Source organism: Solanum verrucosum, unplaced genomic scaffold (assembly GCF_900185275.1).
Source record: "Solanum verrucosum unplaced genomic scaffold, falcon-dt-bn FXZP01000183.1, whole genome shotgun sequence".
Classification (NCBI taxonomy): domain Eukaryota; kingdom Viridiplantae; phylum Streptophyta; class Magnoliopsida; order Solanales; family Solanaceae; genus Solanum; species Solanum verrucosum.
This window is the reverse complement of record NW_026020430.1, coordinates 327,342-353,920: the sequence shown is the minus strand read 5'-3', so window position 1 is coordinate 353,920 and position 26,579 is coordinate 327,342. Positions and strand designations below refer to the sequence as shown.

At 35.5% G+C, this 26,579-nt stretch overlaps 7 protein-coding genes across 8 annotated transcripts in view; 1 reads left to right on the top strand and 6 right to left on the bottom strand.

Moving 5' to 3' along the window:
- The window catches only part of LOC125807988 (ribosome-binding factor PSRP1, chloroplastic), a 207,560-nt gene that overhangs the window by 81,269 nt on the left and 99,712 nt on the right, over window positions 1-26,579 (bottom strand). The window lies entirely within an intron of this gene.
- LOC125807984 (uncharacterized) lies at window positions 1,075-4,365 on the top strand. The gene is made up of 6 exons (XM_049487745.1): window positions 1,075-1,215; window positions 1,311-1,419; window positions 1,755-2,557; window positions 2,712-2,823; window positions 3,693-3,788; window positions 3,899-4,365. The coding sequence occupies exons 1-6, from the start codon at window positions 1,154-1,156 to the stop codon at window positions 3,980-3,982; spliced, it is 1,266 nt and encodes a 421-aa protein (XP_049343702.1). The 5' UTR covers window positions 1,075-1,153; the 3' UTR covers window positions 3,983-4,365.
- Window positions 4,982-9,055, bottom strand: LOC125807649 (ABC transporter B family member 14-like). The gene is made up of 4 exons (XM_049487384.1): window positions 8,954-9,055; window positions 7,213-7,498; window positions 6,647-7,114; window positions 4,982-6,495 (listed from the first exon to the last, which is right to left on the bottom strand). Exons 1-4 carry the CDS (start codon window positions 9,053-9,055, stop codon window positions 5,027-5,029), a joined length of 2,325 nt encoding a protein of 774 aa, XP_049343341.1. The 3' UTR covers window positions 4,982-5,026.
- LOC125807648 (ABC transporter B family member 19-like) lies at window positions 10,776-11,625 on the bottom strand. The gene is made up of 3 exons (XM_049487383.1): window positions 11,344-11,625; window positions 11,144-11,198; window positions 10,776-11,017 (listed from the first exon to the last, which is right to left on the bottom strand). The coding sequence occupies exons 1-3, from the start codon at window positions 11,623-11,625 to the stop codon at window positions 10,776-10,778; spliced, it is 579 nt and encodes a 192-aa protein (XP_049343340.1).
- On the bottom strand, window positions 14,007-16,072 carry LOC125807646 (VAN3-binding protein-like). Its single transcript, XM_049487381.1, has 7 exons — window positions 16,043-16,072; window positions 15,772-15,954; window positions 15,444-15,551; window positions 14,813-15,209; window positions 14,617-14,724; window positions 14,320-14,421; window positions 14,007-14,219 (listed from the first exon to the last, which is right to left on the bottom strand). The coding sequence occupies exons 1-7, from the start codon at window positions 16,070-16,072 to the stop codon at window positions 14,053-14,055; spliced, it is 1,095 nt and encodes a 364-aa protein (XP_049343338.1). The 3' UTR covers window positions 14,007-14,052.
- On the bottom strand, window positions 20,076-21,750 carry LOC125807992 (uncharacterized). The gene is made up of 4 exons (XM_049487752.1): window positions 21,517-21,750; window positions 21,387-21,422; window positions 21,102-21,272; window positions 20,076-20,377 (listed from the first exon to the last, which is right to left on the bottom strand). Exons 1-4 carry the CDS (start codon window positions 21,745-21,747, stop codon window positions 20,159-20,161), a joined length of 657 nt encoding a protein of 218 aa, XP_049343709.1. The 5' UTR covers window positions 21,748-21,750; the 3' UTR covers window positions 20,076-20,158.
- LOC125807980 (aluminum-activated malate transporter 4-like) lies at window positions 22,627-25,957 on the bottom strand. Its single transcript, XM_049487742.1, has 6 exons — window positions 25,459-25,957; window positions 24,804-24,941; window positions 24,043-24,306; window positions 23,814-23,950; window positions 23,574-23,720; window positions 22,627-23,283 (listed from the first exon to the last, which is right to left on the bottom strand). The coding sequence occupies exons 1-6, from the start codon at window positions 25,802-25,804 to the stop codon at window positions 22,627-22,629; spliced, it is 1,689 nt and encodes a 562-aa protein (XP_049343699.1). The 5' UTR covers window positions 25,805-25,957.

The window sequence follows — 26,579 nt, the reverse complement described above, 5'->3', positions numbered from 1 at the left end:
TTTGGTGTAGGTATTGGACTCTACTGACGCGAATCTGGATAAGGCTTCGATGAGGTAAAAGAACAAAAAAGAGTAAGTTGAGAATAGAAGCAATCAAAAGAAAGAATAGAGGCCGATTGGTAATTTGGGAATGTGATGGTACTAAACTATCAATAAGACTGGAATCTATTTTAATTTTTTTTGATTTTTCACTTGGTGTTTGATATTCATATAAGACTGAAATTTCATTTGTTTTAAAGAGTGAAACAAGCGAAGCTAGCGTTTTAGGTTTATATTGTGAAATAAAATATAAGAAGTAAACTACTGACCTTTATAAAAACAACCAAACAATAAAATTAATAATTGAATCTTTTAAGCAAAAATAATTGGCACTAACAAATAGGGAATTATTTATTAAAAATATAAGTAAAAATGAAAATAGGAAGAAAAAAAAGGTGTGCCAAAATAGTAAAATATCATTTGTAGATTCACTTTAGAATATAATTTGAGTTGGTTTGGTTTTCGATTTACCAAAAGATACATATTTTAGTTATGTCACATGCTGAATGTGTTTTTCTATACTTTTTTTATCATGTAATCAAATAAGTGAGTGTTTTTTTTTTTTTCTGGAAAATATCTTGGAAAGAACTAAAATGTATATTAGACGCAATTAGCAAGACCCACTTCATGACCTAGATTTTTTTTTCCTACTCAATATTTGATATTCACATTGAAACTCTAATTAATTCAAGTTCACGTTAGGTAACGCTCAATTTATGAGGGAAGTGCTCGTTAACAAGACTTGAAATGATACATTCGATTAAAGATATCAACTCTGTGCCACCACAATCCTTGTTAGTTCAAGGCATGGATTTCAAACCTTCGTGATAAGACATATCTCTCCCTCCTTTTACATGTGACATGTTGACCGGACATAAAATTTATGAAAAGATAAAAAGAAAAATAATTCAAAATATATTGTCTAAACAGTAGTATAAATGTGTAATTAATTAATTAATTAGGGTGTAGGAGTACTACTTAAAATTAAGTTCAAATTATTTTTTTCAAAAAAATTCAAAACTACGTCGCCCCATAATAGGGTTTATAAAAAGAGGAAAACTGGGAAAGAGAAGAGTTTTCCCTCCACAATCCTTCCTATTCACGAAGCTCGATAATGGCCGATTTCTCAGTTTGCCCTATCTGTAATCTTAGATTTCTCACCTTGGAACTCGAAAGGTGATTCTACTCTTATTGATTTTGTTATGTTCTATCTCAATTTCTATTTTTTTTTTTCTTTCGAGAAAGTTCTAAAATTGATGCGATTAATACAGGCACGCTAACAGTCACTTCGACGATGAAGACATTGACAAAGACTTCGAATTGGCTCAACAAATTGCTCTTGACCTTGCCTGTGCCCCTTCAAGTCCACCTTATATCCCGGTACTTTTTTTTTTTTTTTTCTCTTTGTAAATTATTCTGTTCTATATTATCTCATCAATCGCCGAGATTTAATATACCAGAGTACCAATTCTGATATTATCAACCTGCCTCCATAGAATTTTGGAGTCAAATTGGTACTCTTTTGGCTGCAAATCATTAGAATTTTGGAAAAAAACAAGTTATAATATTTTGGGCTTTTTAAATTGGTATATTCTTGCTTAAAAAAATGATTTGTTACTGGAAAAAGGATAGAGGGTGATAAAAAATATTTAAAAGGTGTAGACTTTGTTTTTGTTAGCTCTAATTTTCTAAAGCCTTGTTTACCTGATTATCAGGTTGATGATGACATGCAGTGTGAAACTAGTTCTCAAAAGGATCGGGAGAGTAGTTTTTTGAAGTCTGAGGCCAAAAATTGCAATCCTGGAGGGAAAGATATTGATGAAAAAGCAAGGATTTTATCTAGTGTGCACAGTAATGAAACCCGACCTCAGATTGGACAAAGGTTGATGGATTTGTTGAAGAACTGTTTAGAGTTGGAGACTGAAAAGACCACCACTATTTTGTGTGGTAATGTTGATCATTTCCAAAGCAGCCATTCGGAGGATTTTGGGTGGGGTTGTGGCTGGCGTAATATCCAGATGCTTAGTTCTCACTTGCTTAAGCAACGGCAAGAAGCAAGGGAGGTCTTGTATGGAGGTTCTGGGTTTGTACCTGACATCCCTTCACTCCAAAGATGGCTTGAAATTGCTTGGAAAAGAGGCTTTGATAAACAGGGCTCAGAAGACTTTGATCAAGCAATTTATGGCAAAAGAAATTGGATTGGAACTACAGAGTGTGCTACGCTCTTCCGTTCATTTGGCCTTCGTGCCAGGATAGTTGACTTTGTAAGCCGGGAGATAGACATTAGGTCAAGTGGAGTTGGTAAATGTGTGGGCAACATGGCACCTCAGGTTTATGGACCAATGGATAGATATCTGTCCAAAGGGAAAAATGTTGTATCCAAGGCTGTTCCGATTTCGTATGATGTAAAGGCTAAGCCTAAGGTCCAGCAGGCACTCATTGATTGGGTGTGGAATTACTTTGCTGACAATAAATCCAGGATATCCGGCAATCATGGTATCCTAGTCAGTCAAAAAGCGTAAGTGAATTTAGTCAGTGACTGTATTTCCTTTATTAACTTGGATGTATGTGATAATCTTTACTTGTGCATAAATTTTCTTGGTTACCGATCTCTTCATTCATCATCATTCTCTTTTTGGTGATGGGGTCTCTTATAAGCTTCGTTGAAACAGGCCTTTGTACTTCCAGCATGATGGCCATTCAAGAACCATTGTTGGGATTCAAATGAAATGCCAGAGAAATGGACCGATGCAGTACAATCTATTGATCTTAGATCCAGGTCATGTAAGTATTTGCACATTTCATTCATAAGCAAGTCTTGTCCTCGAGGTTCTATTATTGCTTTGGTCTTTATGGCTTCCCTATATTGTCATATTTCTTTAAAGGTGTTTTGAGTCATCTCTGATGGCCGTATTTGTATTATTCCTTGAAAAGTGTATGTGAAATCCATTGTCTCCCTTTCCGTAGTTAAATGGTCGTAATGACATTTTTTTTTGAACTGAAGATGTAAAAGCATATTATGTTAGATGGTGGGTGAGGATTTGGAAACTTGCCTTATGCTCCATAAGTTCCGTTATTGGCAATTGGCTTTCGTTGTTTAACCTGCTTATGTATAATTGGTTCCAGGACTAAGACTGTAAGGAATTTTAGACTCTTGCAGTAAATATATTGTTTAGGGTATTCTTACATTACCAATCCATCTAAAAATATGTGGTCTAGAAAAGCACATATGAGAGATTTGTGATTGTGCGTGCTGCTCACCTTTAATAGAGTTGTGCTGCAAATGTGCACACTTATAAAAGGATCTCCATCAACTTGGTACAATCTGTTTCCTTTTTCGTTAGTTTTCATCACTTATGGTTAAAACATCATTTGGGATGGCTGATGTATGGGATAGTCATTGTAGTTAGTAAAATATTTTGTTTCTCCTCCCTCAATATTCTTGTTGAGATGTTGAAAAGAAATATTAATGCCCTTTCAAGTTGGGGAAAAAGCTATTAATGACTTCTGATTTTTATCGTTATTTTTACTCATAAGTTTTATCAAAGTATCAAATTGCATATTATCAGCTACAGGGTTATGTTACTTTTAGGGTATATCATGTATAATATCTCTAGATTACTTACCAGAAGTTCCACCATACCTTGTCTCAGACAACAGAGTCCCTGGCAAAATCTCTTAAAGGAAACTTCGGTTGGCAAAAGCTAATAAAAAGAGGTGTCCACACTCTGAAGAAGCCATTATATCAGGTTATATTGCATTTCAACCGTCTAACATTTAATTGTTTTTCCTGTTTTGTGTTATCAATAACATTTTTTTTTGATAAAGCGTTATCAATAACATTTTATTTATCTTGCAGTTATGTTTTCTTGATCCTGGAATTGCTTCTGGGGAGGAGATTGAGAGCCTAAAGAATCTACACAGCATCCGTGTTGAAGCTTAGTCCTAAAATCTAAAGGATGTACAATATCCAACTAGAATTTCATACAGATATTTTAAAGAGGTGCTCTCAGCTTGCATGTAACAATTCTGTGTACAGTCATTTTGTTGATGAAATATAGGTTAACTGTTTTACCATATATTTTCTGCAAATATTAGCTACGGTGACACTAAGCTCCTGTATCTATTAAAATGAGAAAAAGATTTGGGAGTTGGAGGTGTGTGTTAAGGTCCCTAGTACTGGATCAGTCAATGGACTATTAACGAGAAAGTCAGGCCGAAAACACAGGTTTGACCTTGTTTTGTTCCTTGACTCGGCTATGATTGCTGAATTTTGGCAATACATTGAAGGGAATTGCAGACATTGGAACTCATCAGAGAGCTCCCGATCTCTTCCGTTTATGGGAAATTTAACCTGCTCTCAGATAGAGGGGGTACAGAATGAGTTAACTGACTGGTTGAATAGCAAGAGTCCTAACAAAATAAATATAGGAAAAGTCCTAATTCACCTAGGAAAGTTCTATTTAGTGTTGTCAGAGGCGCTTAAGCCCTGTAGCGAGGCAAAACGTGTTGAGCACTTCGCCTCGCTTAATGTGCACTTCGGTGTCCTCATCAAGGTTCTAATACATACTATTCCTTGCCAATGAGCCTAATGAGCCTCTTCAGAAGAGTGACACTAAACAAGTGATATTTCACTTTATTGTAATTTTTGTTCAATTTCTTTGTTCATATATTTTAATCTTAGACTAAACATAGATATTTGTATTTTTTCCTCCCGTTGTGTTTTTTTTTTTTCCATTAAAGCCCATGCTTTATTTGCGTTTTGAGCTTAAAGCCCCAGCAGACAGAGCTTTTTTGCGCTTTTGCTTTTGATAACAGTGGTTCTATTTGAAACTAATTAAATAATTCAACACCTATCAATCCCATACTGGCCCTGTCTGGTTTTTTTTCTTCACCAAATGCAAGTGTTATGACCAACAAATTAATAGTTTACATGAGGGTGAATCCTAACTCTTACCTTTGATGCAATTATCAGTGTACATCAATTCTATTTCTCCATACTTTGGAGCCTTACAAATCTTGAATAAACACCATCTGGTTCTGCCATCAGGTTTGAGTGGCTGCCCTTTTCCACAATCTTACCTTTGTCCATAACAACAATAGTATCTGAATTTATTACTGTGGAAAGCCTGTGAGCAACTGTGATCTGTGTCACTTTTGTGATCCCGGAGCTGTTTAGTTTCATTGATTCCAGTGCACTCACCACTGCCCTTTCAGACTCGGTATCTAAGGCACTTGTTGCTTCATCCAACAACATTATTCTGGGCTTTTTGAGCAAGGCCCTTGCTATTGCTACTCTCTGCTTTTGCCCTCCAGAAAGCTGAGAACCCTTCTCCCCAACAAGAGTGTCGTATCCATCAGGTAAGTTACTTATAAACTCGTGTATGTTTGCTGACCTTGATACTTCCACTATCTCAGCTTCTGATGCTCTTTCACTCCCATAGCAGATATTTTCTCTAATTGAGCAGCTAAACAGGAGTGGCTCCTGCTGTACCAATCCAATCTGTGCCCTCAACTTTCTAAGGTTGTAATCTCTTATATCCTTGCCATCAATCATAACTTTTCCCTCATTCGTATCATAGAATCTCAGTAACAATGCTACAATTGAAGATTTTCCAGCTCCACTTTCCCCAACAAGTGCCACCTTTAATCCGGCTTCAATTTGTAGACTGAAATTGTTGAGAACTGTTACTTCCCGTCTTGATGGGTAACAAAATTGGACATTTAGGAACTCAATTTCTCCTTTGATGGTTTCGGGTTTGGAAATATCTGGCATGTCTGGTACAATTTCTGTGCTACGGTCGAGGATTTGGAATACAGGTTTTAGTACTTCTATGGCTGATATTACAGTGGGTATCAGTGTCCATAGTTCTGTAATTGAGGGTACAGTGAGGGAAAATATCTGGTATGCCCTTATCCCATTCTCAAAGCTGGCTTGATTCCTGTCGACAAGAATTGTTGTGTACCATAAGGCAACTGCATGAGCTATGTTCCATAGGCAGAGAGAGATGCCTTGAATAATTCCAAATTTTATGCTTTTTGACTTGCCTTTCCTAAGTGGTCGCTTTAAGGACAGTTTGGCCTTCTGAAGTATCTGTTCCTCGTGGCAAAAAGATGCAACAGTTTTTATATTAGTGGCAGATTCAGAAGTTAGGGTAACAAGTTCGGAATGTGCTAGACTACTATCACCAGAAAATCCTTTGGCTGACTTTGCTTGAATGAGGCCACCGATGAAGTGGCATGGCATCACCGCCCAGGCTACCAGACCCATTCTCCAATTAACTTTCATGCTGACAGTTGTTGCAATCAATATGGATGAAATGCACTGGACAATGACGGACATGCGGTCAGATATTATGATCTTCACTGTGGATGTGTCACTGGCTATCTTTGATGTAAGTGATCCAATACTATTTTCGGGCTTTTCAAACCAAGCTAATTCATTTCGTAGTGTGGCTGCAAACAGTTTTTGAAATGTGATAAGCATCAACTTTTATATAGGGGACAAAATTGAATGTTAAAATATGCATCGAGAAAAGAGAAAATGGAAGAAAAAAGAAACATAGATTGATGGATCTGATCTTCCAGGAATGGATAAGTAGGATACCTGTGTACAAAGCTTGCCTTAGATTTGTCATGGCCTTTTCTCCAATTACTCCAAATAAGTAGTGCTGCAAAGTGTGGGCAAACAAAGAAACCACTCCAATTGAAGCAAATATTGCTGAATACAGAGCTACTTTCTCCTTTGAATCAGGATGATAATATGCCACTCCTATTGTTATGATGAAGAACCCAAAAACAGGTTTAGAGATGCCTGCAAAAGCTGCTGCTAAGGAGCCAATAGTAGTCTTTATGATCTCTTTCTCATTCAAGCCAAACCAGATTCTGAAAAATATGTGTCTCTCTTTTCTTCGGATCTGCTCCTTCTCAGGAAGATCCTTAAGCTCTCTTTTGCTTTCATTGGGCTCATCAGGTTGCGTATGGTCCTGAGATGAATCCTCTTGTATGGAAAGAACTTTTCTATTTGTAGCCTCCAACCTATCAATTAAATGCATTTCATTATCAATTAACCAGTCTGATTGTAATGATGAATATGGTATTGAGTTTAATCTGACCTAGTTTGACAATCTTGCGTGATGCTCTGCATGCTAAATAGCCTGTTGTAGAATATACTTGTATCTAAGAGGTTATTATGTGTTCCTGTTTCCACAATTTTCCCATCCTCAACAATAGCTATCATGTCTGCATTTACAATAGTTGACATTCTGTGTGCAATTAAGATGACTGTTCTGCCTTGTGCTGCTGTCTCCAGTGCTTCTTGAACTTGTTTCTCTGACTCTGTGTCAAGTGCACTGGTGGCCTCATCAAGCAAAAGAATAGGAGGATTTTTTAAAATTGCTCTTGCTATTGCAATTCTCTGTTTCTGTCCACCTGATAGTTGGAGACCCCTTTGCCCTACCTAGAGTAGGACATTTTAACAAGAAAACTAACTCAGCATGCTTCAATTTTTTCATGGAAGCTTTGCTATACAAGAATCAAGGCGTAGTTTCAGATGTACTTTGATCATGCTACAACTACTTTCCTTTCGACTTATCATATGCTTGGAGATGACAGAGGAGCAGTAAAGTATTTTAGCCATTAGAGACGGAAGAATTTAGAATCCTCAATTTAGGGTATTTGGCTCTTGATTTCCTATAGCAGCAATTAGTTTTTTATTATTAATTGTATTCTGCTGTTAGTTTTCAATTTACTATTTTAGGGGCTTTCTTACATGAGTTACCCTTGTTTGTTATCAAATTGTCATATCTTATGTCACTTAGTACTTTTAGTACCGGATGTAGTAGCCTGCTGTTCTTGTTTGCCTTCTTTCATTGTCCTTCTGTGCCAAACTGAATAAGCAACAGGACTTTCAGGTGATCTTAACAAATGCTTTCTTGAGGAAATGATTATACTGCAGGCTGCAAGCTGAAACTGGTGTTCATGGAATTATATTGGTTCACTTGAATAGTATATCTACTGTGAGAGGAGGAAAGCAATGTGTTTGCATTCTTCTACTTTAACATTCTCTTATGTTTAATGTTTCGAAAAGGATTTTCCAGATAAGTCATTTTGCCTTGGATCAGGTAAAGGCATGAGACTTGCTAGGTGCACACTTTTTTCTTTTCCCAGATGCTCTCTATCCTGTGATGTGCCTTTCGGTCTCCTTTTAGTTTCCAGTGGTGGAGAAGCAGAAAACCCTTCTTTCTTAGATAGTGAGTATAATTATTATTGCTATTAATTTTGACAGTGAGGTGTGTGGTTGGCTGTAGGAAGAGTTAGGAGAGGAAGAGGTAGGCTGAAGAAGAACTGGCGGAGGTGATTAGATAAAACATGCCACAACTTCAGCTTACTGAGTACATGACCTTTAGATAGGAAGGTATAGTGGTTCAGAATTAGGGTATAAGAGTAGTAGGTAATCGGGTGTTGTACTACTTCTAGTAATATGATTTAGGTATCACATAGTTTCTTTTCCTTCAATGTGTATTAATATTCGTAGCTGCACTTATTTTGTTATCTCTTTTTTTTTTTCCTAAATTTCTTGCATTGGCTAAATTTCTTTTCCGCCGAGGCTCTATCGAAAACAGCCTCTCTATCTCACAAAGGTAGAGGTAAGGTCCGCATTCATTCTACCCTCTCCAGACCCCACTTGTGGGATTACACTGGGTATGTTGTATTATTATCAACTTTCCTGTTCCTTCCAGCTTGATTCTGCCCATAACTCCATGACTAGAGAAAATCTAATCATTCATTCTATTGGAAATATACAGAACTGAATACCACAAACTATGTAGACAGTTATGTATCTTTTTTTTTTTCTTTATAGAATTAGCCTAATGAAACAGTTGGTCATGTATATGAGTGATAATGGTCTGACCTCTGTTAGATATTGATCCGGTAGCTGGGATATGAAAGAATGTGCATTTGCCAACAAGGCAGCTCTTTCAATCTGTTGATCATTTGTGTTAACATTTCCCATCTTAATGTTGTCTTTGATGCTGCCAGCAAATAGAGATGGCTCCTGCGAAACTACTCCTATGTTTCTCCTAAGAAACTTCAAATCAAGATCTTTGATGTTGTGGTTGTCAAGGAGAATCTCACCTGATGGTTTTCATACTGAGTGAGTTTTTCAATTCTTGTGTAATTTACCTATTGTATTTGATTGATGCAGTATGAACATTATGAAGCTTCTAGACATTTACATGTGAAACTTTCTTTTGTTATAGATGCTTCTGCAAATTCAGCAACTAAAAGTAATGATTAATAATTAATTTTTGACCAACCTCTCACGGGATCATAAAATCTCATTAGTAGTGACATGATGGTGCTTTTACCACACCCACTACCTCCAACAAGTGCCACTACTTTTCCTGCTGGAATTGACAAAGAAAACCCTTGAAGAACTAACTTCTCCTGCCGTGATGGATAAGCAAAGTGTACATCCCGTATGTTGATATTGCCATCTATTACTTCAAATGTCATCCCTCCGGAGTCGGCATCTATAGTGGGTTTTCTGTCAATCATCTGGAAAACTTCCTTTCCTGCTGCTTTTGCTTGATTGAAGATTTGTATATCTGGTGCAGCATACGTAAGTGATCTGAAATTTGAAAAATAAAAACTCATCTGGTTGCAGTTTTAAGGTACTTGAGTTTCTTCTTCATAATATGAAGAATCTGTTGAAGAATATGAGGTTTTTGCTCTTACATTGCTCCAAACAGAATACTCATAACTGCAGCTATGACATCTCCTCCTGTTGATCTCTTGGCTGTTACAACAACAGCTCCCACCCATACAATAAGAGACCACGAAGCGAAAGTTATACTCTGGAACGTGCCTGTTCCAAGACCTTTTATAAATGCTTCTTTCTTGCTTATCCTCATTTGTCTCTCTATGCAATCTGAGAAGGATGTGATTGATAAATTTTCTCCAACAAAAGCAAATACAGTTCTGATCTGGGAGATCGTCTGTCATAGAGCATCAGATACTCAGTATGAATAAATTGTTATTTGATATTGCAAAATAAGATTGGCAATCAGACTATGCGTTATAACATGAAATTGCTATTGAAGAAATTGCTATAACTTGTCACCTCTTCTACCATTGATGTGGCCTCTGACAGGTATGCCATTTTTATATTTGAAATCTCACTCATTCTCTTTGTGTAACTGGCGCCAGTTAACATTATCAGTGGGACAACTATTAAGGATAGGAGAGACACTTCCCAGCAGGATACGAATGCAATCAAGACTCCAGAACCAAATGTTGCAATGCATGATAGAAAATGTCCCAACTGTCACGTGAAAAGAAGAAATGTTAGGTATAAATGGATATTATAGATTGTAAATTAGATATTCATGAACTTCTGGATGTGCACGATGTTACAAGTTTTTTTTTTTGTTAATCAAATTTTCCACCTACTATTGGACAGTCTTTGAACTTGATTTTGTATGACAGGCAACTGGTGCCGGTACGAGGAAGCATCTTTGAGAATTAACTGTATCTCATTTGGGGAAGGGAGGGTTTCTTGAGTTGTTAAAGCTACTGATTATGAGGGTGCTCGAGTAGTTATTTATTCACGTTTATAAGCTCGAAATTGCCAAAAGTTTGTTTTACGCCTTATAAGCACTTTAGAGTTTAGGTTTTTTACTCACTCCTGCTACCTTTCATTTCCAATAGTCTTCTCTTTGTAATGATGTTTCTTAACTCAAATTTTTGGTAAATGCTTTGAAGCTAACAATAATGTTTACAGGGATGAGCTTATGCACCTTCTCTCCGATGGTGTCCTGTATGAGTGACATGTGGCTGCTTATGCCAGTAAGTACTTTGCCAGTAGTTAACTCTGTATCAAATGCCCCAATATCCTGTCTTAGCACTGCACTTAGAAATTTCAGTCTCAAACGTGCTACTTGTCTTTGACTAGCGTACATCCAGCATCCTATCTCTGCATATTCCACATTAGCACTTTTTAAGTTCAAAATTTATGGAGTTGAGTTTCTACTGTTCCAAATTAGTGATATTTTGAGTCTTGATTATTGAAACTTTAGTATGATAGTAGTAAGGTAGTTACCTAGCACTCCAGCAGGAAATGTTGCGAAGGCCATATACCAGACATATGGGACGACCTGAAATTAAGTGTAAGCAAAACAGCTGAGTTAAGACCCTTCTCCAAGTGAATATGTATTACACTTCCAAATACTTTATTTCACTTTTAACTTCAAATATTGTCCGAACGCCTACTTCATGATGTTCCAGTAAAGTTAGTTATACCTTTTTGAGTGCTCTAACCATAGCTGCTGTGTCATCAATATTGTTTCCAAATGCATCAAGGGCTTTGCCTAGCAAATAATAGCCAACAGGCTGGGCAAGTCCATGGACAATGGAACCCAATGTCCCCAAAGCCATGAGTGTCCAGTCAAGTGCATCTGCTTCACTTAGTAGTTTGTGAAATGGCAAAGTCTCAGACGTTGCCTTCTTAGTTGCATCATCCGCGTCCTCAGCTTTTTCTCTCTGCTCATCGTGATCATCAATGGCTTCTCTAACTTGAGCCATCTTTCTTTCTGTTGCTTTCATGCAAACGTACTTGCTCTATTTATATGCATGTGTTTTAACATATATTGAATACAAACATGTAGTTAATAACGTCCACGAGGAATATATGCTGGGATATACCTAAGGAAATAATATACAAATATAGTAATCGATCATGTTGTCTAACCTTATATATTATGGTATAAACACAGATTAATTAGTATGAGTTGTTGTCAAGTAGTGTTGGATCATTATATATTAATCAATATTCCATTAACTGGCATGAGATTATCGACAAAAGAGTTTAGTCTAAGCAACTTTGTTTATTTTTTTTGTCGAAGTCTGAGGATTATTCAGTTATAATGTTTTCAATTTTCTTTAAGATTGAGTCATTGGACCATTATTCAGTTATAATGCGTCATCTGCTATATATTCGTTATTCTGCGGTATATTCTATGAAGTATAATTGGTTTCCCTTGTTTTGATTAACGTAATTACAAATATATTAGTGTGACATTTTAAATCGATTGAGAGTGTTATTTTGATTCAATAATGTCACTTTGGGGGTAAGGTCTAGCAGAAACAACCTCTCTATCTAATGAAGATAGGGATAAGGTCTCCGTACATTTTGCTTAATTCAGACTTCACTTGGACACATTTTCAAGTTCATGGTATCAATGGCCTTAGCATATGCAAATACGAGATAATAATAAGATACAATAATCTTTAGACAACATAGAAATATACATTAATAAGTAAAAATATCATTCCCATTTATTTGAAATTGACAGCTGAATATCTATTATAACTGTAAAGTTGAATATAAACATTTTTCTCTACACAGAGATTTGTATGTTTGTATACTTAACATCTATTGGTTTGAAATCTTAGATCCTGTCAGGATTTTTTTACAAAATATTTTTATTTCAGCTCTTATTGACTTGAATACAAATACTTCATCCGTTTTAATTTATGTGACACAGTTTGACTTGACATGATATTAGAAAAAATGAAAGAAAGGTTTTGAAACTTGTGAAAAGAAAATAGAATATGAAACACTTGCGTTGTTCTTAATAGTTCATTGGCTATTGGGAATTAAGGGTTACCCATCTGATTGTCTTTAGTAGTTATAAGCAAGTGCAAGGTGGTACAACGGACGAATAGTTTAGTACCACTAGCAAAGGCTAATGTAGACGAGATTAGGATTTTAATTTTATGAATTCAACTTTTAAAGCTTTTAGTATTGAATCGTTATATTTCTAAAATGCTTTAATGAAGCAAAAATATTATTCAAAAAAACATATAAAACTCTCTAGCGAACAAAGCTAATAAACAAACTTTAAATAAAAAGAACATAATGACCATTGTTTTGGATGGATTCCACTGTATTATTGCTTTGTATTAGGAAATTAATTATGTCATCGAATTACTAATTCTAATATAAAGCAAGTACTAAGTGACAATAACCGGACCTTCTGTTTATTTAATAATTTACACTGTAAATCATAGAAAACGTCAACGTTTATGAATAATGTTCTTGATTTCGATTCATGAAAGGTGAGGCGAACTCAAGATTTGAAGATAGAGGACACCACTATCTCGTGAGGTAAAGTCAAGGCTTCAATCAATGCACTAAAACAAGTTATGATTATGAGAATGCATAATTAAATAAATGATCTTTTCTTAGACTATCTATACATATTACCCTTATATATTCCAAAAAAATAAAGAAGTTGTGAGGTTCACATACACCTTCATAGTATCATGTGGGTCTGCCTGACCGCCTCTGACGTTTATAAATAGTTTTCATTTTGTGAAAATATTCTACAAAAAAGTTACATATATAATTAACTCAAAAAAGGTTTTCAATCTCTAACATCTGTGAAGATTGAAGGTTATGGAAAGTATTCATAAATATTCAATACGATATCATAGATCTTGAGTCTTATCACCACTTACTTACAACAAATTTCACGTATTTAATCGAATAATAAAAATAAATTACCCCTATCTGAAGGGGTTAATTGAGTATCTCATCTCTAACTATTTAACCAATCAATCTTTGTTGCTGTATGCAGTAAAATTAAAAGGCCAATTGAGCTTTGAATTATGTGACAGGTAGTAGAGGCTACAAGTATGCAGAGGTGGAGCTAGACGTAGTTCGATCAAATCTAATAACTTTAGTTCAAATCCTATATTTGTATTAAGAAAATCATTAATTAAATATGTGCAAAAATTTAATTAGAACGGATCAGTTACTAACACATGATGTCACTATATGTTTTCAAATTTAGAACGCATAAAGTTCAAATCTTGGCTCCATCTCTGGTAATAGGTATCCATTAGAATTATGTTTGATGAGAAATATGTAGCATGCATTCTTTTGGATACATTCTTGGTTTTGTCTGTATGACATAACATTTTTGTACAATATATCAGACCTCTTTCTCAAGAGGATCTTTGCTTCTTTAAGACACCTGAAATGGTAGATATCCAGATGCTTGATTGCATTTCATCTTCGAAAAGAAGCTTGATGATTCCATTGTTCGTCCTCAAGCTAACAAAGTACTTGTCTTGAGCCTCCAAACATTCTTTTATGATGTTGATCAGCTTGTCTGGACAACGGCAAGTATTTTAGTATTAGGAGTTTTTTTTTATAATAATGCCTAAAAAGGAGAGAAGCATCAAGTTTTGAGGCAGAAAATAGAAAATTACATTCTTTTGAAGCTCTTAGAGTTCCAAAGTACTTCCTTTTGAGGCTTAGTATCAGTTGGTTTTGCTTCAAGTGTAGGGTCACCCATTTGTCCTCTTTATGTCCTGTGATGTAATAAACAAAACATATTTAGGCGGTGAAGTCCCACAAGTGAGGTCTAGGAAGGATAGAGTGTACGCAGACCTTACCCCTACCTCGTGGAGGTAGAGAGTCTGTGTTTCTGAAAGGCCCTCGGCTCAAGTGCTAAATCACCTATCTGCATCTCCGATAAGAAAATTTTCAGGAGGTTTGATTCTTACCTGAGGGCATTATTATCCATATTCGGGCGCCTGCAGTGAGCATCTCTGGGATCCTAGGAGAGGAATCCTCTATGGCTCTCGATTTAAGAATTGCAGCTCCTCGTAAACCTAGTAAACAAGCATTAAGCTTCCATCATTTAGAACGAACGTTAATGTAACACAAAAAAAAAACCCAGAAATATGTGTTAAGTATTACATGTGGCTGCTGTTGCTGTGACTGCAATCATATCCATTGGAGTTTGGATGGCCAGGCCAGAATTGACTGCAGATGCAACCTGAGCTCTTCCTGCTCCGAGAGATTCCGCTGCCTCAGCACATACCGTAGTCATCAGAGCAGCTGCTGAAGCAACTACATTACCTATATTGTGGCTCCATTTTCCTTCCCTTTCATAATTGATATGGTGCGAGTCTCGTATTTCTGAGCTGCTATTGCTGGCAAAGCCAGCAATACCTGAAGCAAGCTGTGTGAGAGAAAGTACAGCATGTAGTTTTGCTGTTTGTAATCGGAGTTTCTCTTTCTTCTCTTGATCTGATCTAAACAACCAAAATGGAGATTTGCTTTTTAGCCATCCCTTCATGTGATGCAAGTCCACCTATCATATGAAAAAGCATGAGCACAACCTTAGAGACTCGATTTCATCAACTCTGCGCAATAGTTATAGCTTGACATTCTAGTTAGTAACTAACAGCCAAGACTGCTGGTGAGACCTTTTATTAATGAATCTCTCCGAGTCATTGTACTGTTATCATTTTTCGTAGTTGATGCTTCAAAGTGTCGGTTTTGGGGGTGGGGGTGGGGGTGGTGGAAAGAGTTTGTGATTGATCACCTTAATATACTGTTTATTGGTAAAAGCTCTGTTGCTTGAACTGTCCAGTATTTCCTCATCTTGTTCTTCATAATCCTCTTTGCCTGCCGCGTCTTTCAACAAGAGATTCTGCAAAAGCAGAGAACTCTGTTAAGGGTGTTTATAATTCCAGTTTTGAATCAACATTATTATGCATGTTCAAGCAAGGCACCAATTCTCATAAGAGAGGGGAATGTAAACTACAGTAATTGCTGTTAGCTTTTCATTTGAAACGGATATGTTTGACGATTAACAATCTTTAATCATCAGTTATGCTTCTAACTGATATAGCAGAATGTTGGTTTCTTACACTTGATGAAAACATTTGCAGGAGATCACTAGAAGATGGACTCCACGGTCGACTCAAGAACTCCATTGCATTGGCAGGGCTGCTAGGTATCTCTGATGCTTGATTATAAGAAGTGAAATTATTTTTGCTAATTGGCTCGAAACACCTTCTAGTTCTTGTCAGAATTCTGTTCTTTGACTTACCCTTTTAACACAAAAAAATATACAGAAACGCGATCAGAAATCCTGTAAATCACTAACAACAACTAAAATAGAAGTGAAAAAAAACTCACATTGTTGTCTAGTGAACTCTGCTGAGCCATGAGTGGCATGGGATTTCGTCGTTTTCACCAGGAACTCAACTTGTACTAATTAAGTAGTTAATTATAAGACATGATCATGAAAACCTTTCTGAATGAAAGATTTTTACTAGTTATAGTGTTTACAGAAAAGGAAAGCTTATAGATGTGTGAAGTAAATGATTTAGATATAGTTAAACAAGTACCAGTTTTTGCATATATGTAATTGAATGAAACTTACCACAAGAGGACTACTTTGTTATATGGTTTGTGAGTGTAAGTCTTTGTTATTGTCGATATTTATGGAAAAACTTTCTATTAGAGGAAGGCATTGTGGGAATTAATGGGATATGATATGATTGTGAATAATATATTCATTCATATATTCTAACGTTAGATGGAATTGAGTGTAAAAGAGTGTTTATATTATTGCAATTGGCAACGGGATTTTGGGTCAACATGTGGATATCGATCGCCACTTTATGTTTAGGACCACAATCTTAGTTTTAACAATGCTCAATTACTATAATATACTAAGTTTAAGAAGACTAGTTGATGACTATGCAAAAGGTGATCTGGAACTTCCTCTCTTTCACACTGGTTGATCCAGAATTTAAACGTTATAGGTTCTGAATCGAAAAAGTGTGTTTACAAAATGTATATTCATTTTTATTTGTACTCATTTTTGCACTATATGCATAGAGTTGGACGTTGAAACAATGAATATATTCTAGTGAACCCGCAAATCCCATTCTTGGACGGGCAAACGGATGGGTCCGATCGGATATGAATGGGTTAAAAAGGGGTTAAGCAAAAACAAAAAACGGATAAAATAATTGACCAATTCATGTATCCATTCTTTAGTGGATAGTATTCATAGGCATAACACATAAATGTATCATTTAAAGTTGATTTTAGCTTACATATACTTAAATATTTATAAATTTGAACAACTGTCCCACACATCTTACGTGATGTAATACACATAAGAAATCTGCAGCCGCTATCCTTTGGGTAAATCCCTCGCTCTTATGCAATAGCTCGCAAACCACATAGGAGAGGTAACCCACACTAGGCAAGCCCAATGCGACGAGCTCGACCCAGAAGGCAAACTCCTTACTTTTTGCTGATAAAGGGTTTCGAACTTAATACCTCCAACATGGAAGTTTCAAGCCTAAACCACTGAGTCACTCTGAAGAATATAAATTTTCGCATAGTACGTCACATAGAATGTATATAAACTTGTTTAACTTTCTATAATTGCACATCCCATGTTGGAGGGCATTAATGTGAGTTGAGGACAACATGTTTAATAAAAGAATGGTTACTTTAGTAGCCCTACGGTGCTGTATACTTGGCATGCAACAATTTGGCCACTTGGCTATATATATGTTATACTCCTGAAATGGTGTTGGAAGTTAAATAAGGGAAGAAGCTAAGTTTGACATCTTGAAAGGGTACTTACAGCACGTGGCTGCAGGTTTATTACTGGGCAAACTCCATCAGTTTATTGATAACTGAACCCCTTTTACCTACACCAGCAAATGTCTCCAACTTTTATCTTGATTATTGGTGACGGAAGCATATTAGTTGCCTAAAGTGTGGCATCTTGGCGCTGATTACGCATAATTACGCTTCTTTTTCTTCGAAATCGCCAAAACCATTTTTTTTTATTACTATGATTTTTCACCTCCTGTCCATAGGTGTCAAGTGCCTAAAGCGGAGATCTTTGACTAAAGATGAAAAAATATTTATCATTCCATAATTTTTGACGGTATAAATTCAAGAAAAGGATTGCTCAACTGGTTTTCAGTTTGTTATGTTCTACTTTTTCTCCGATGGGCTACTATATTTGTATGGAGACAATTTTTTATGTTTTTGTTTTAAATTTTCTACATGGTGTCCAGTAGGAAAGTCTCATTTTGGGGTAAAACAGTCCCTGCAAAATAGGTTATTAAGTGGAGTACTCAAAGCTGAAATCTTTAGTAATTAAGTGGAGTACTTATCAGTTCACTACGATCTTTGATGGTAAATTTAAGAAAAAGATTGCTCAATTGGTTTTCGGTCTGTTATATTTGTATTTTACTTCCGATGGTCTTACTATATTTGTATGAATACGATTTTTCTTTGACTTTCTAAGAACTTAATTGAGAAAAGTTTTTGGTTTTTTACTATACGGAGAATATTCTCAATGGGAAATGTTCGTCTAAGGAGATCATTATCATTTGAATTATTTCATACTAGTGAATATATAATCGTTAAAGAAAATTAAAATATGATAAGATCATTTTTTTTGTTATAATTTTTATAAAAAAAAAAAAAATTGTTTTTGCCTTTTGATCAATTTTATCTCTTCATATTCCGTAATCATAATACTATCGGTTGTTTTTAAATATAATTGCATACTCTTTTTTTTTTTCAGGTAACTAATTGTATATACTATTAATCTCCTGAAATGCAATTACAAAGCAGTTAACATAGAATTTTAAATTTCACAACGTATATCATACTCTTTCACAAGAATTTTACTGGCTGATTTGAAAATCTAGATTGTAGTGCAATATCTTTCTTGATCTATGAAATTAGTAATACTTAGAAGACAAATAATACTTTCATTCATGATATATTTTTCAACAAAATAACAAAGTTTATTTGAATAAATGCGTTAAGATAAATAAAAATATTTTCGAAAAAGAATGACATCAGAAGGAACCAATCACATACACTTCTGTAAATCCAAATGGGTATTCACATACATACACATTGATATTTGTTCCAATAAAATAAAAAAAAGGCTTTAAATGGCACCACTACATTGGGAACCCTGCAACTTTATCAGGTTTTATGAAAACACAATCTTTTGGTGTGTTCCATATCTCTAATTATTTCCCAGAAATGAAGTATAACTTGCACCATTTTAACACGTTCTACAAAATCTATATAATGAATGAATAACGAAAAGACAAAAGGGATTACAGAAGGTAGTATTGGTGACATTTTTTGGACCGATTCATTTTTTTATCAAGGGAATTCCATCCATAACGTTAGAAGCTAAATACGTCCTCTTTCTTGACAGTAGCACTTGGGAGTACGAGCCTAAGAATAACATTGACTGAAGCAACTGTTGGAGAGAAGGCATAAGTACATGTTGAAGGAGGATACATTGCCTAAACTTACTGTATCCTGCATGGATATATTTCTAGGCTACATTTCAAAGCCTTGCACTACTTTACAAATTTCACAAAGTTAAGTGAAAAAAAGATACTTCCCTTGTTACATGACGAGCACCCTATGTTTAATTATGAGGGATGGGAAGTTTGACTTCAAATGTCCTCCTGCTGTGCTCAATAATGTCTTAGCCTACGTAAAGACTTGTTCACAGGTCGAAAGTGAGCATGGTTAGGATATCAGCAATTCTGTTCTTAGATAACAATCTATCATATAAGGTTTATCTTCTCACTGGTTGTGGCATGCCTATGCTGTCTGAGATCTACCATTGGGATCTTAAATTTCCTCTAAAGCTTCAACTAGATATAAATACTTAAATCCTGTTTAAGTTTAGAAAACTATTTTGATTGAGTGTACATATTTAAGTGTCTTGGATGCTGGATGGTGATCCAACACAGCCTCTAGTCCTCTACTAATGCACATCTACTACAGAAGGAACTACGAGACGAAGAATAGGTTTGATTTTCAACCCAATAAGGCAACAACCTAAAATACCTGGACTTCATCGAAATTGTACTTCAAGTTGGACCTAATTTATAAGGTTACTGCAGAAGAAGAACAACAAAGTAGGTGCAAGAAGCAAAAATACCAGTAACATAAATGAAACAGTAGGAACAGGCACGGCAGGAAATTGTATTTTTCAATTAACCTTATATTTGGGCATTTATTTTTGCAGAGAAACACAAATCTGATAACACCAACTTGTCATTCATTCAAGTAACTCTGAACTTTAGAAATTTGTTCAATGACTAAACACATGTTTCCAACTACTTTCACGAGACCATATAAATGGAAAAATTATAGTCAGAGGACTCTCTCAATGATACAAATAACACTCAACAGATTACAACAAATATCCAGCTAAATTATGGGTGGAATCTTTCACTTTCCCCATCTTGAAAGGATGAGTAAACCAATAATGGTGAAACATGTCCCAGCAACTATAGTCACCACTAAAGCAAAAGCATATACAAGACTTGGAAAGTTTAAATATTTCTGTATTCTCTTTAGTCCCTTGTCAATGGCAGGTGCCAGAGCAGCTGCTCCTGCAACCCTAAATGGCCTTGTCACATTATTTCCCGTCCACATTGCGATTATAATCTGCCGTTATGAAGAGTGTTTTTTGAGCAAAGGAGTAATGAAAATACAAAAGTGGGCAATTAAAATAGCACATATCCAATTGGGAAGTAAGGTGCAGATTGGCACGGGGCACCATGAAAATTCCGAGTTCCCTATAGTTGCTAATTGATTCTCATTAGTATTATTGTTACAGAGTTTGGCCTGAATGCTCTTTTTGGTAAAGAGGAGAAGAATGACATTAAATTTGATCTAAGATAAAGGAACTCACGATTTGGTGAAAAGGAAAAAATGGTCTTAACTTTGATCTAAAGAAATGGAAAAGACAATTTCAGTATGCTAAATACTGAAGTGGCTATTCTACGACAAGTGAAAATGCTATGATAAGCATTCATCCAGTATCCTAAATGTGAATACCACATATTTCCATAATAAGGTAACTTTTACCTTTGCACTAAAATGTTCAGGAAATTAAGTCTACAACAACAACGCAAGTGAGGTTTGGGGAGGGTAAGATGTATGCGGACCTTACTCCTATCTTTGTGGGGTAGAGAGGTTGTTTCCGATAGACCCTTGCCTCAAAAGAGAAGTTATTCTAGGAAATCAAGTCTCCATTTCTCTAAACTAAAGCTAATGCCATTTCCCCCCTTTTATTAATTGGTCATTTACCAGAAACAATCAATTGCATATTTCATACCTAATTAATAACCTTAAAATAAAGTATTAGTAGCAAAGAATTACTACTTACCCCCAACAAAGATTGGAGATTTGCAGCAGGATTATTGCCGGTGGTCTTCTCATAGCCCATAAATGCAAGCACAAAGAAACTAGTGTATGTGACACCATCAATAATACCATAAGCAAGAACTGCCGCAAGCCCCAGCTTTGCTAGCTTCGCACTCATTTCCGCTGAGTTCTCCTGATAAACAGAGAGAGAGAGAGAGAGAGAGAGAATCAATAAACCAAATGTCAAATAAGTTTTCAACAAATCCCTCGACATTATACTGAAAAACAGGAAATTGGTCTACTTTACCTTCCATTTCTTCCAAAACCCTCTGCTCTCTTGGTTCTTATTCCACAAAAAAAAAAATTAAAAAAAAATCAGAAAATCAATAGAAGAATGGGATGTGTGTCTGTGTGTGAGAAAGAAGAGTAAGACTGACATCTAAATTTTTGTTTTGTTGGAAAAAGTTATCATCTGCGGTAGATCCGTACTGACTTGGGGATGAACATTTGATTGATAAATGCGATAAAGGGTAAGTGTTGAGCAAGTTGAAATTGCTCCTTTTAGCTTGAATTTGTAGTGATGATAGGAAATAAGTAAAGTGTCCTGTGCTACGAGGAGAAAACAAGAAGCTAGTTGGGAAGCCATGAGCAGTAGCAGCACTGGCCATTCCACCTCTTCTTTGCTTAGCTGTTCCACGACACTTCGCTTAATTGGCGTTTAATCCAATCCTCTCCATTTTGTTTGGCTATACCACTAAATAAAATAATCTACTTAATTGTCACAAGATTAAAGTTGATTTTTAATATTAAAGAAGAATGCACCGTATTTAGGGGAAATAATCAATATACTTTTATTAAGGGAGAGTAACTTAGTAAACTGTATTTTATATTTATGATTTTTTAATGAACCTGAAAAAATATGGTTGACGCATATTTGAGTTGCTTTTATGAGATTTTACCTTGAAACGACAATACTGATTACTTGTTAAGAAAAAGAAAATTTTGTCAACATTAGGTATTTGGAAGGAAAACAGATCATTTTTGCCTATGATTTTTTAAGATGTTTCAAATTTCTATAAAGGGTTTTGAAACTTCAGGTGAATATCTGATAAGCAATTTAATATCTGTAGTTCATGTATAACAACACTTCAGTTTCCAGATAATGTTTAGTCACAATTCATCAAAGCCTTACAGCTTTAATACTAATATACATAAGAAAAGGTCCCAACTGGACATAAATTATTTATGAAACAATAACTCTTTGGAATCTGGAAAAAGAGGCCAGGTCTCATGTCTAGCTGCATTACCACTATAATCGCATCTACAAGAATTCACTAGTTTGGCTGAACAAATCGGTTTTCTGTGATCTCGAACCCTGGAATTCCTTGCCTTGCTGCAGAACAAAAAATCCATTTCCTAAGAACAGTTTTCATACTGAGTATATACTTACCTAAGTGATGTGCTGCTTATAGCATCTTCATGATGAGCATTAGCACAAATAGAACTTGTGACACTGAGTTTTCTTAAAAAAGAGATCGACTTAATTTCTACAAGTTAGCTGCCTCCTCTGCACCAGCTGCATCTACGGGTTCCTTAAATTTTGCCTTCTCACTAAGCTGTTGAAATGCATTTACAAGATTTTGAAGTCTTGCAACAAACTCAATTAACAAGGAAGTAAAAGTGGCCAATGACAATGGACATGCACTTTCAAATGTACGTACTTCACGTTCATTTAAAATCACATCTCCAAGAATTGAAAGTCGTGAAGGCCACACCATCGGATTGAACACATTTCCAGAGGAAGACATTTGTGCAGCAGAAATATTCATACTTGAATTTCGATTATAAGTATCCATGTGTTTCAATGTATGAGCAGACCTTAGATTGAGACCTGCTTCACTAAGGGAGTTTATCCCAATGCCTTTAGGTTCATTGTCTTTCAGTTCCTGAATATGTTCAGGATCTTCAAACTGGTTAGCTTGCTTTGCATTTTCCCAGTTCTCCACCTGAACCAAAAGATAAGATTTTTGGTCAATCAACAGTTGTAGATCCTCAGCAGCCTCATGAACTTCTTCGAGAAGGTCTCTAGGGCTAAGTTTCTCCATTTTTTCAACTTTGTCTCCAAGATGTTGTAATACTTTAGCTCCTTCAATCCCAACTCTCTGGATCTCCTTGCAGAAGATTTGCCTCAAATCAGATGCTGCCTACAAAAGGAAAAATTGCATAAATTAATATGAAACCATGAAGCCTAAAGTCTATAAATCATTTTCTCAGACTCCTCAATGAGTAGACTGGCATTTTTTTTATGTTTATTTATTCCGAAGAATCTATATTTGGAATAGATAAAAGTATAAAAAGGTATGTTTTTAGTAGTAAAAATGAATTACCTAATTCAAACAAGTGCATTATTTTAAATGCATCTGCAATAAAATAGGATGGCAGTTTGATAATTGATGTGCAAGTGTTATGAAGGAGTTGAAGATTGAAGCTTTACCTGTATTTCTGAAAGAATACAGCTATGCATAGCCATGACCATGAAAGCGCAATGCCTCAATGCACCACTGACTTTAACATAATCAGCCCACGGATAATTGAACATCTTGTAACGGCCATGAGGGGGTTCCCATTCAGCAAAAGTTAGCTGCACCAGGAATATTGAAAATTAGTAATAAAAGAAATAGTGTAATCTCCCAAAAGTTACCAGCTGTGATTGCCAATGAAAATATATGTGTACCAGAGAATCCTCTTGGCTTGTTGACTCCAAAGCGGCCCTGTATCCGCTATACACAGGGTCATCAGAGGCCTGGTAAACAAGAATTTTTGATGGTATCCGATCATATTCAAGACATTGCAAATATCCATTGACACAACCTAACAAGAAGCGTTACAGGTATTCAGTTCTGCAGTAGCCTGGAGGTAGCAAATTCAAAGACAAATTGAAGAATATTAAGGAAATTCCTCACCTTCCAAAGAAGTAGAAACACGTTTAAAATTCTTTACCACCAATTTGTGCAAATCTTCACCAGCCCAAATAGGGTAGAGGCCAACATTTACAAGCAAACAGACACCAGCACCAACTCCAATTAGCAACAATCGCGAAACAGCTGCGTGAAAAAAATGTGAAGTTCCCGATACCAGCACAATACAATATGTCAACAAGAACACCCGAAATCCATATTCATATTGCTTCATTGCAGGATACAATTTCAAGTAAGTTGCAAGAAAACCTGAAAATCAAAAGAGAAAAGTAATAAGACCAAAGCTGCACACAAGTACAAGGAGAGGAAGTGACAGGTAAAAATCAGATGTGCATTAGTCTCAAAACATATGCAGCAATTCACCTTATACAAACCTGCTTTCAATTTTATATTATGCATTATTGGTGTTATTGGATTGTCCATTTAATGGTTATGCATAAGAGAAGAAATAGGTGGTAGGTAATTCTAGTTGGTGCTTCTCTGGTATGTTATAAGTCTTAGTAAAAGTGGTTATGGAGAAGATTCGCGACTGATTCTTAGACTTCTCTACTTCCTTTTCCTCTCTAGCCTGATCTTATCGTTCTACTCGCAGCAGCAAGAATCCCTCTTCTTAAATGAATAGAAAGATTGGCACTTCAACAGTTCAACTGCTACGTTTTGAAATAAAATTGAACCCTATGTGCCTGAAGTTTCTCACACATCATGAATAAGGCAAAGTAAAATTTCAAAGATATTTCAAATGAGACCTGAAACAAAAATGCTGACCACAATCACAACCTCCTGCCAATCTCCAGCCATAACAGATAATTCAGCAATGCCTACAGCTAGTCCTGCGGCAGACAATGTCCCCAAAGCCCTGTTGAATCCTTTGCTGAGTGTCGCACCTAGCATTTTTTTATAAATCAATTAGATTATGGATATCAGCTATAAACACTCATCCACTAAAAATAGACAAATGTTACTTATCAAAATAAAAAAATATCAACATACATTTATGTAAAAGAACAATGGACAGTTAAAGTGTATCATCAATTTCATGATAACTGCTTACTACCCTGCGTAAACATGAGCTATAAATTAACCATGCCTCAACCCCAAACCAGTTGGGTTATTTGTGTAAATCCATGAACACTCTCCTCTATCAGGACTTGTTTCATTCCAATGCTAAATAATTTAAATACGAGTACATATTAAATACCATAATCAATACAAATCCGCTTTAACTATCTGGATCTCAATCCCAAGTAGTTCAGGTTGGCCATAAGCTTTATCATCATTTAATCATTTGGTTCTATTTAGGCTCATTTGCCTCTAATTACTTGAACACGACGATATTTAACATAACTCTCATTTTATCCAAATACTAAATAATTGGAATGTGAAACAAAAATTTGAATATACCTATGCTGAACTCGAATACGACGACAACAGTGAGGATGGCCCAAATGGAATATGTACCAATATAGGATAAGGGCTCTTTGAAGAAAATGATAACCGAAACAAGGGAAAGAGCTAAACCCATTTTAGCAGCAAAAATGACCTTTCGAGGGTCCTTACGACCCATATCAATTGCCTTGATCGAACCGTGTTTAACATTACTGCATGATTTCTTAATTCTATTGCATAATCGACCCCAAAATCCTTCGCGTTCGACGTAAAATGATGGATCCAATCCATACTCTGAATATTTGGGAATCAATCTCTCTTTGCTCGTTTCGTTAAAGTTTTGGCTCAATGGCTCCGCCATTTTTGGCTGTTATTTGAGATCAATTTTCATAAAAGCAACAAGCTAAATTATTTTTTTGGGATTCTTCTTTTTCTTCGAACAGATGGAAAAGAGATGAAATCAGGCCGATTTCCGAAATGGCTCTCTGTATATTCCTCAATATCCAGGATATTCACTAAACAATGATTAATTTGATGGAAAATTTTTGCATGATTTTTTTCAAAGATAGATGGAAGAGAGAATGATATTAGCAACGGTCAGTCATGATAGTTTCCTTTTAATGATACTCCACTAATTGTATTACCAATTCTTAAATGGTCAAATTTATCCCTAAAATAGCGAAATAGAAACTTTCTAACTTTACACTCGATAAATTAATAATCTTTTTAAGATAAAAAAAGTTTCTCCATCGATTTCGATAATATAATAAGATATATAAATATAAATTAATAATTCTTTAAAATTAGAAAAATATTCATGACAATTTACTAAATATGATTATAGTGTTTTTAAAAAAAAATTCAAATCTAGTTAAAACTCATCTCTCACTTTTCTTATTGCATCTAAAAGTTCTAGTGTTATATTCTCTGCAAAAAAAATTGTGAAAAGTTCTAGATGCGATAAGTGTTTCCTTACGCATAACAGATTCTAAAGCTATTGTATCGTCTTCAACTTCATCATCAACATTGTTATCTCTAATATTATCCACAATTTCTTCTAAACACACTGAACCTCTTGACATGTATAATTTTCACCCAAATAATCAAACAAACTTGCGGCAACCAAGATCATTAAT

What these genes read in the sequence shown, in the direction of transcription:
- LOC125807649 (XM_049487384.1), bottom strand. Translation starts at nt 9,055, where the DNA reads ATGGGAAATGTTAACACAAATGATCAACAGATTGAAAGAGCTGCCTTG. An exon ending in CGGATCAATATCTAACAGAG is followed by an intron (nt 7,499 to 8,953) that starts GTCAGACCATTA and finishes GTCCTACTCTAG; the next exon opens with GTAGGGCAAAGGGGTCTCCA. An exon ending in AAGGCAAGCTTTGTACACAG is followed by an intron (nt 6,496 to 6,646) that starts GTATCCTACTTA and finishes AACTGTTTGCAG; the next exon opens with CCACACTACGAAATGAATTA.
- LOC125807646 (XM_049487381.1), bottom strand. Translation starts at nt 16,072, where the DNA reads ATGGCTCAGCAGAGTTCACTAGACAACAAT. An exon ending in TGCAAATGTTTTCATCAAGT is followed by an intron (nt 15,552 to 15,771) that starts GTAAGAAACCAA and finishes CTGCTTTTGCAG; the next exon opens with AATCTCTTGTTGAAAGACGC. An exon ending in TCTAAGAGCTTCAAAAGAAT is followed by an intron (nt 14,220 to 14,319) that starts GTAATTTTCTAT and finishes GCCGTTGTCCAG; the next exon opens with ACAAGCTGATCAACATCATA.
- LOC125807648 (XM_049487383.1), bottom strand. Translation starts at nt 11,625, where the DNA reads ATGGCTCAAGTTAGAGAAGCCATTGATGATCACGATGAGCAGAGAGAA. An exon ending in TGGTTAGAGCACTCAAAAAG is followed by an intron (nt 11,199 to 11,343) that starts GTATAACTAACT and finishes ACTTAATTTCAG; the next exon opens with GTCGTCCCATATGTCTGGTA. An exon ending in ATTTCCTGCTGGAGTGCTAG is followed by an intron (nt 11,018 to 11,143) that starts GTAACTACCTTA and finishes TGGAATATGCAG; the next exon opens with AGATAGGATGCTGGATGTAC.
- LOC125807980 (XM_049487742.1), bottom strand. Translation starts at nt 25,804, where the DNA reads ATGGCGGAGCCATTGAGCCAAAACTTTAACGAAACGAGCAAAGAGAGA. An exon ending in CGTATTCGAGTTCAGCATAG is followed by an intron (nt 24,942 to 25,458) that starts GTATATTCAAAT and finishes AAAAAATGCTAG; the next exon opens with GTGCGACACTCAGCAAAGGA. An exon ending in CAAGCCAAGAGGATTCTCTG is followed by an intron (nt 23,721 to 23,813) that starts GTACACATATAT and finishes TTCCTGGTGCAG; the next exon opens with CTAACTTTTGCTGAATGGGA.
- LOC125807992 (XM_049487752.1), bottom strand. Translation starts at nt 21,747, where the DNA reads ATGGCCAGTGCTGCTACTGCTCATGGCTTCCCAACTAGCTTCTTGTTT. An exon ending in GGTTTTGGAAGAAATGGAAG is followed by an intron (nt 21,273 to 21,386) that starts GTAAAGTAGACC and finishes TCTGTTTATCAG; the next exon opens with GAGAACTCAGCGGAAATGAG. An exon ending in ATCTCCAATCTTTGTTGGGG is followed by an intron (nt 20,378 to 21,101) that starts GTAAGTAGTAAT and finishes TCATAACGGCAG; the next exon opens with ATTATAATCGCAATGTGGAC.
- LOC125807984 (XM_049487745.1), top strand. Translation starts at nt 1,154, where the DNA reads ATGGCCGATTTCTCAGTTTGCCCTATCTGTAATCTTAGATTTCTCACC. An exon ending in ATCCTAGTCAGTCAAAAAGC is followed by an intron (nt 2,558 to 2,711) that starts GTAAGTGAATTT and finishes TCGTTGAAACAG; the next exon opens with GCCTTTGTACTTCCAGCATG. An exon ending in TGATCTTAGATCCAGGTCAT is followed by an intron (nt 2,824 to 3,692) that starts GTAAGTATTTGC and finishes ACCTTGTCTCAG; the next exon opens with ACAACAGAGTCCCTGGCAAA.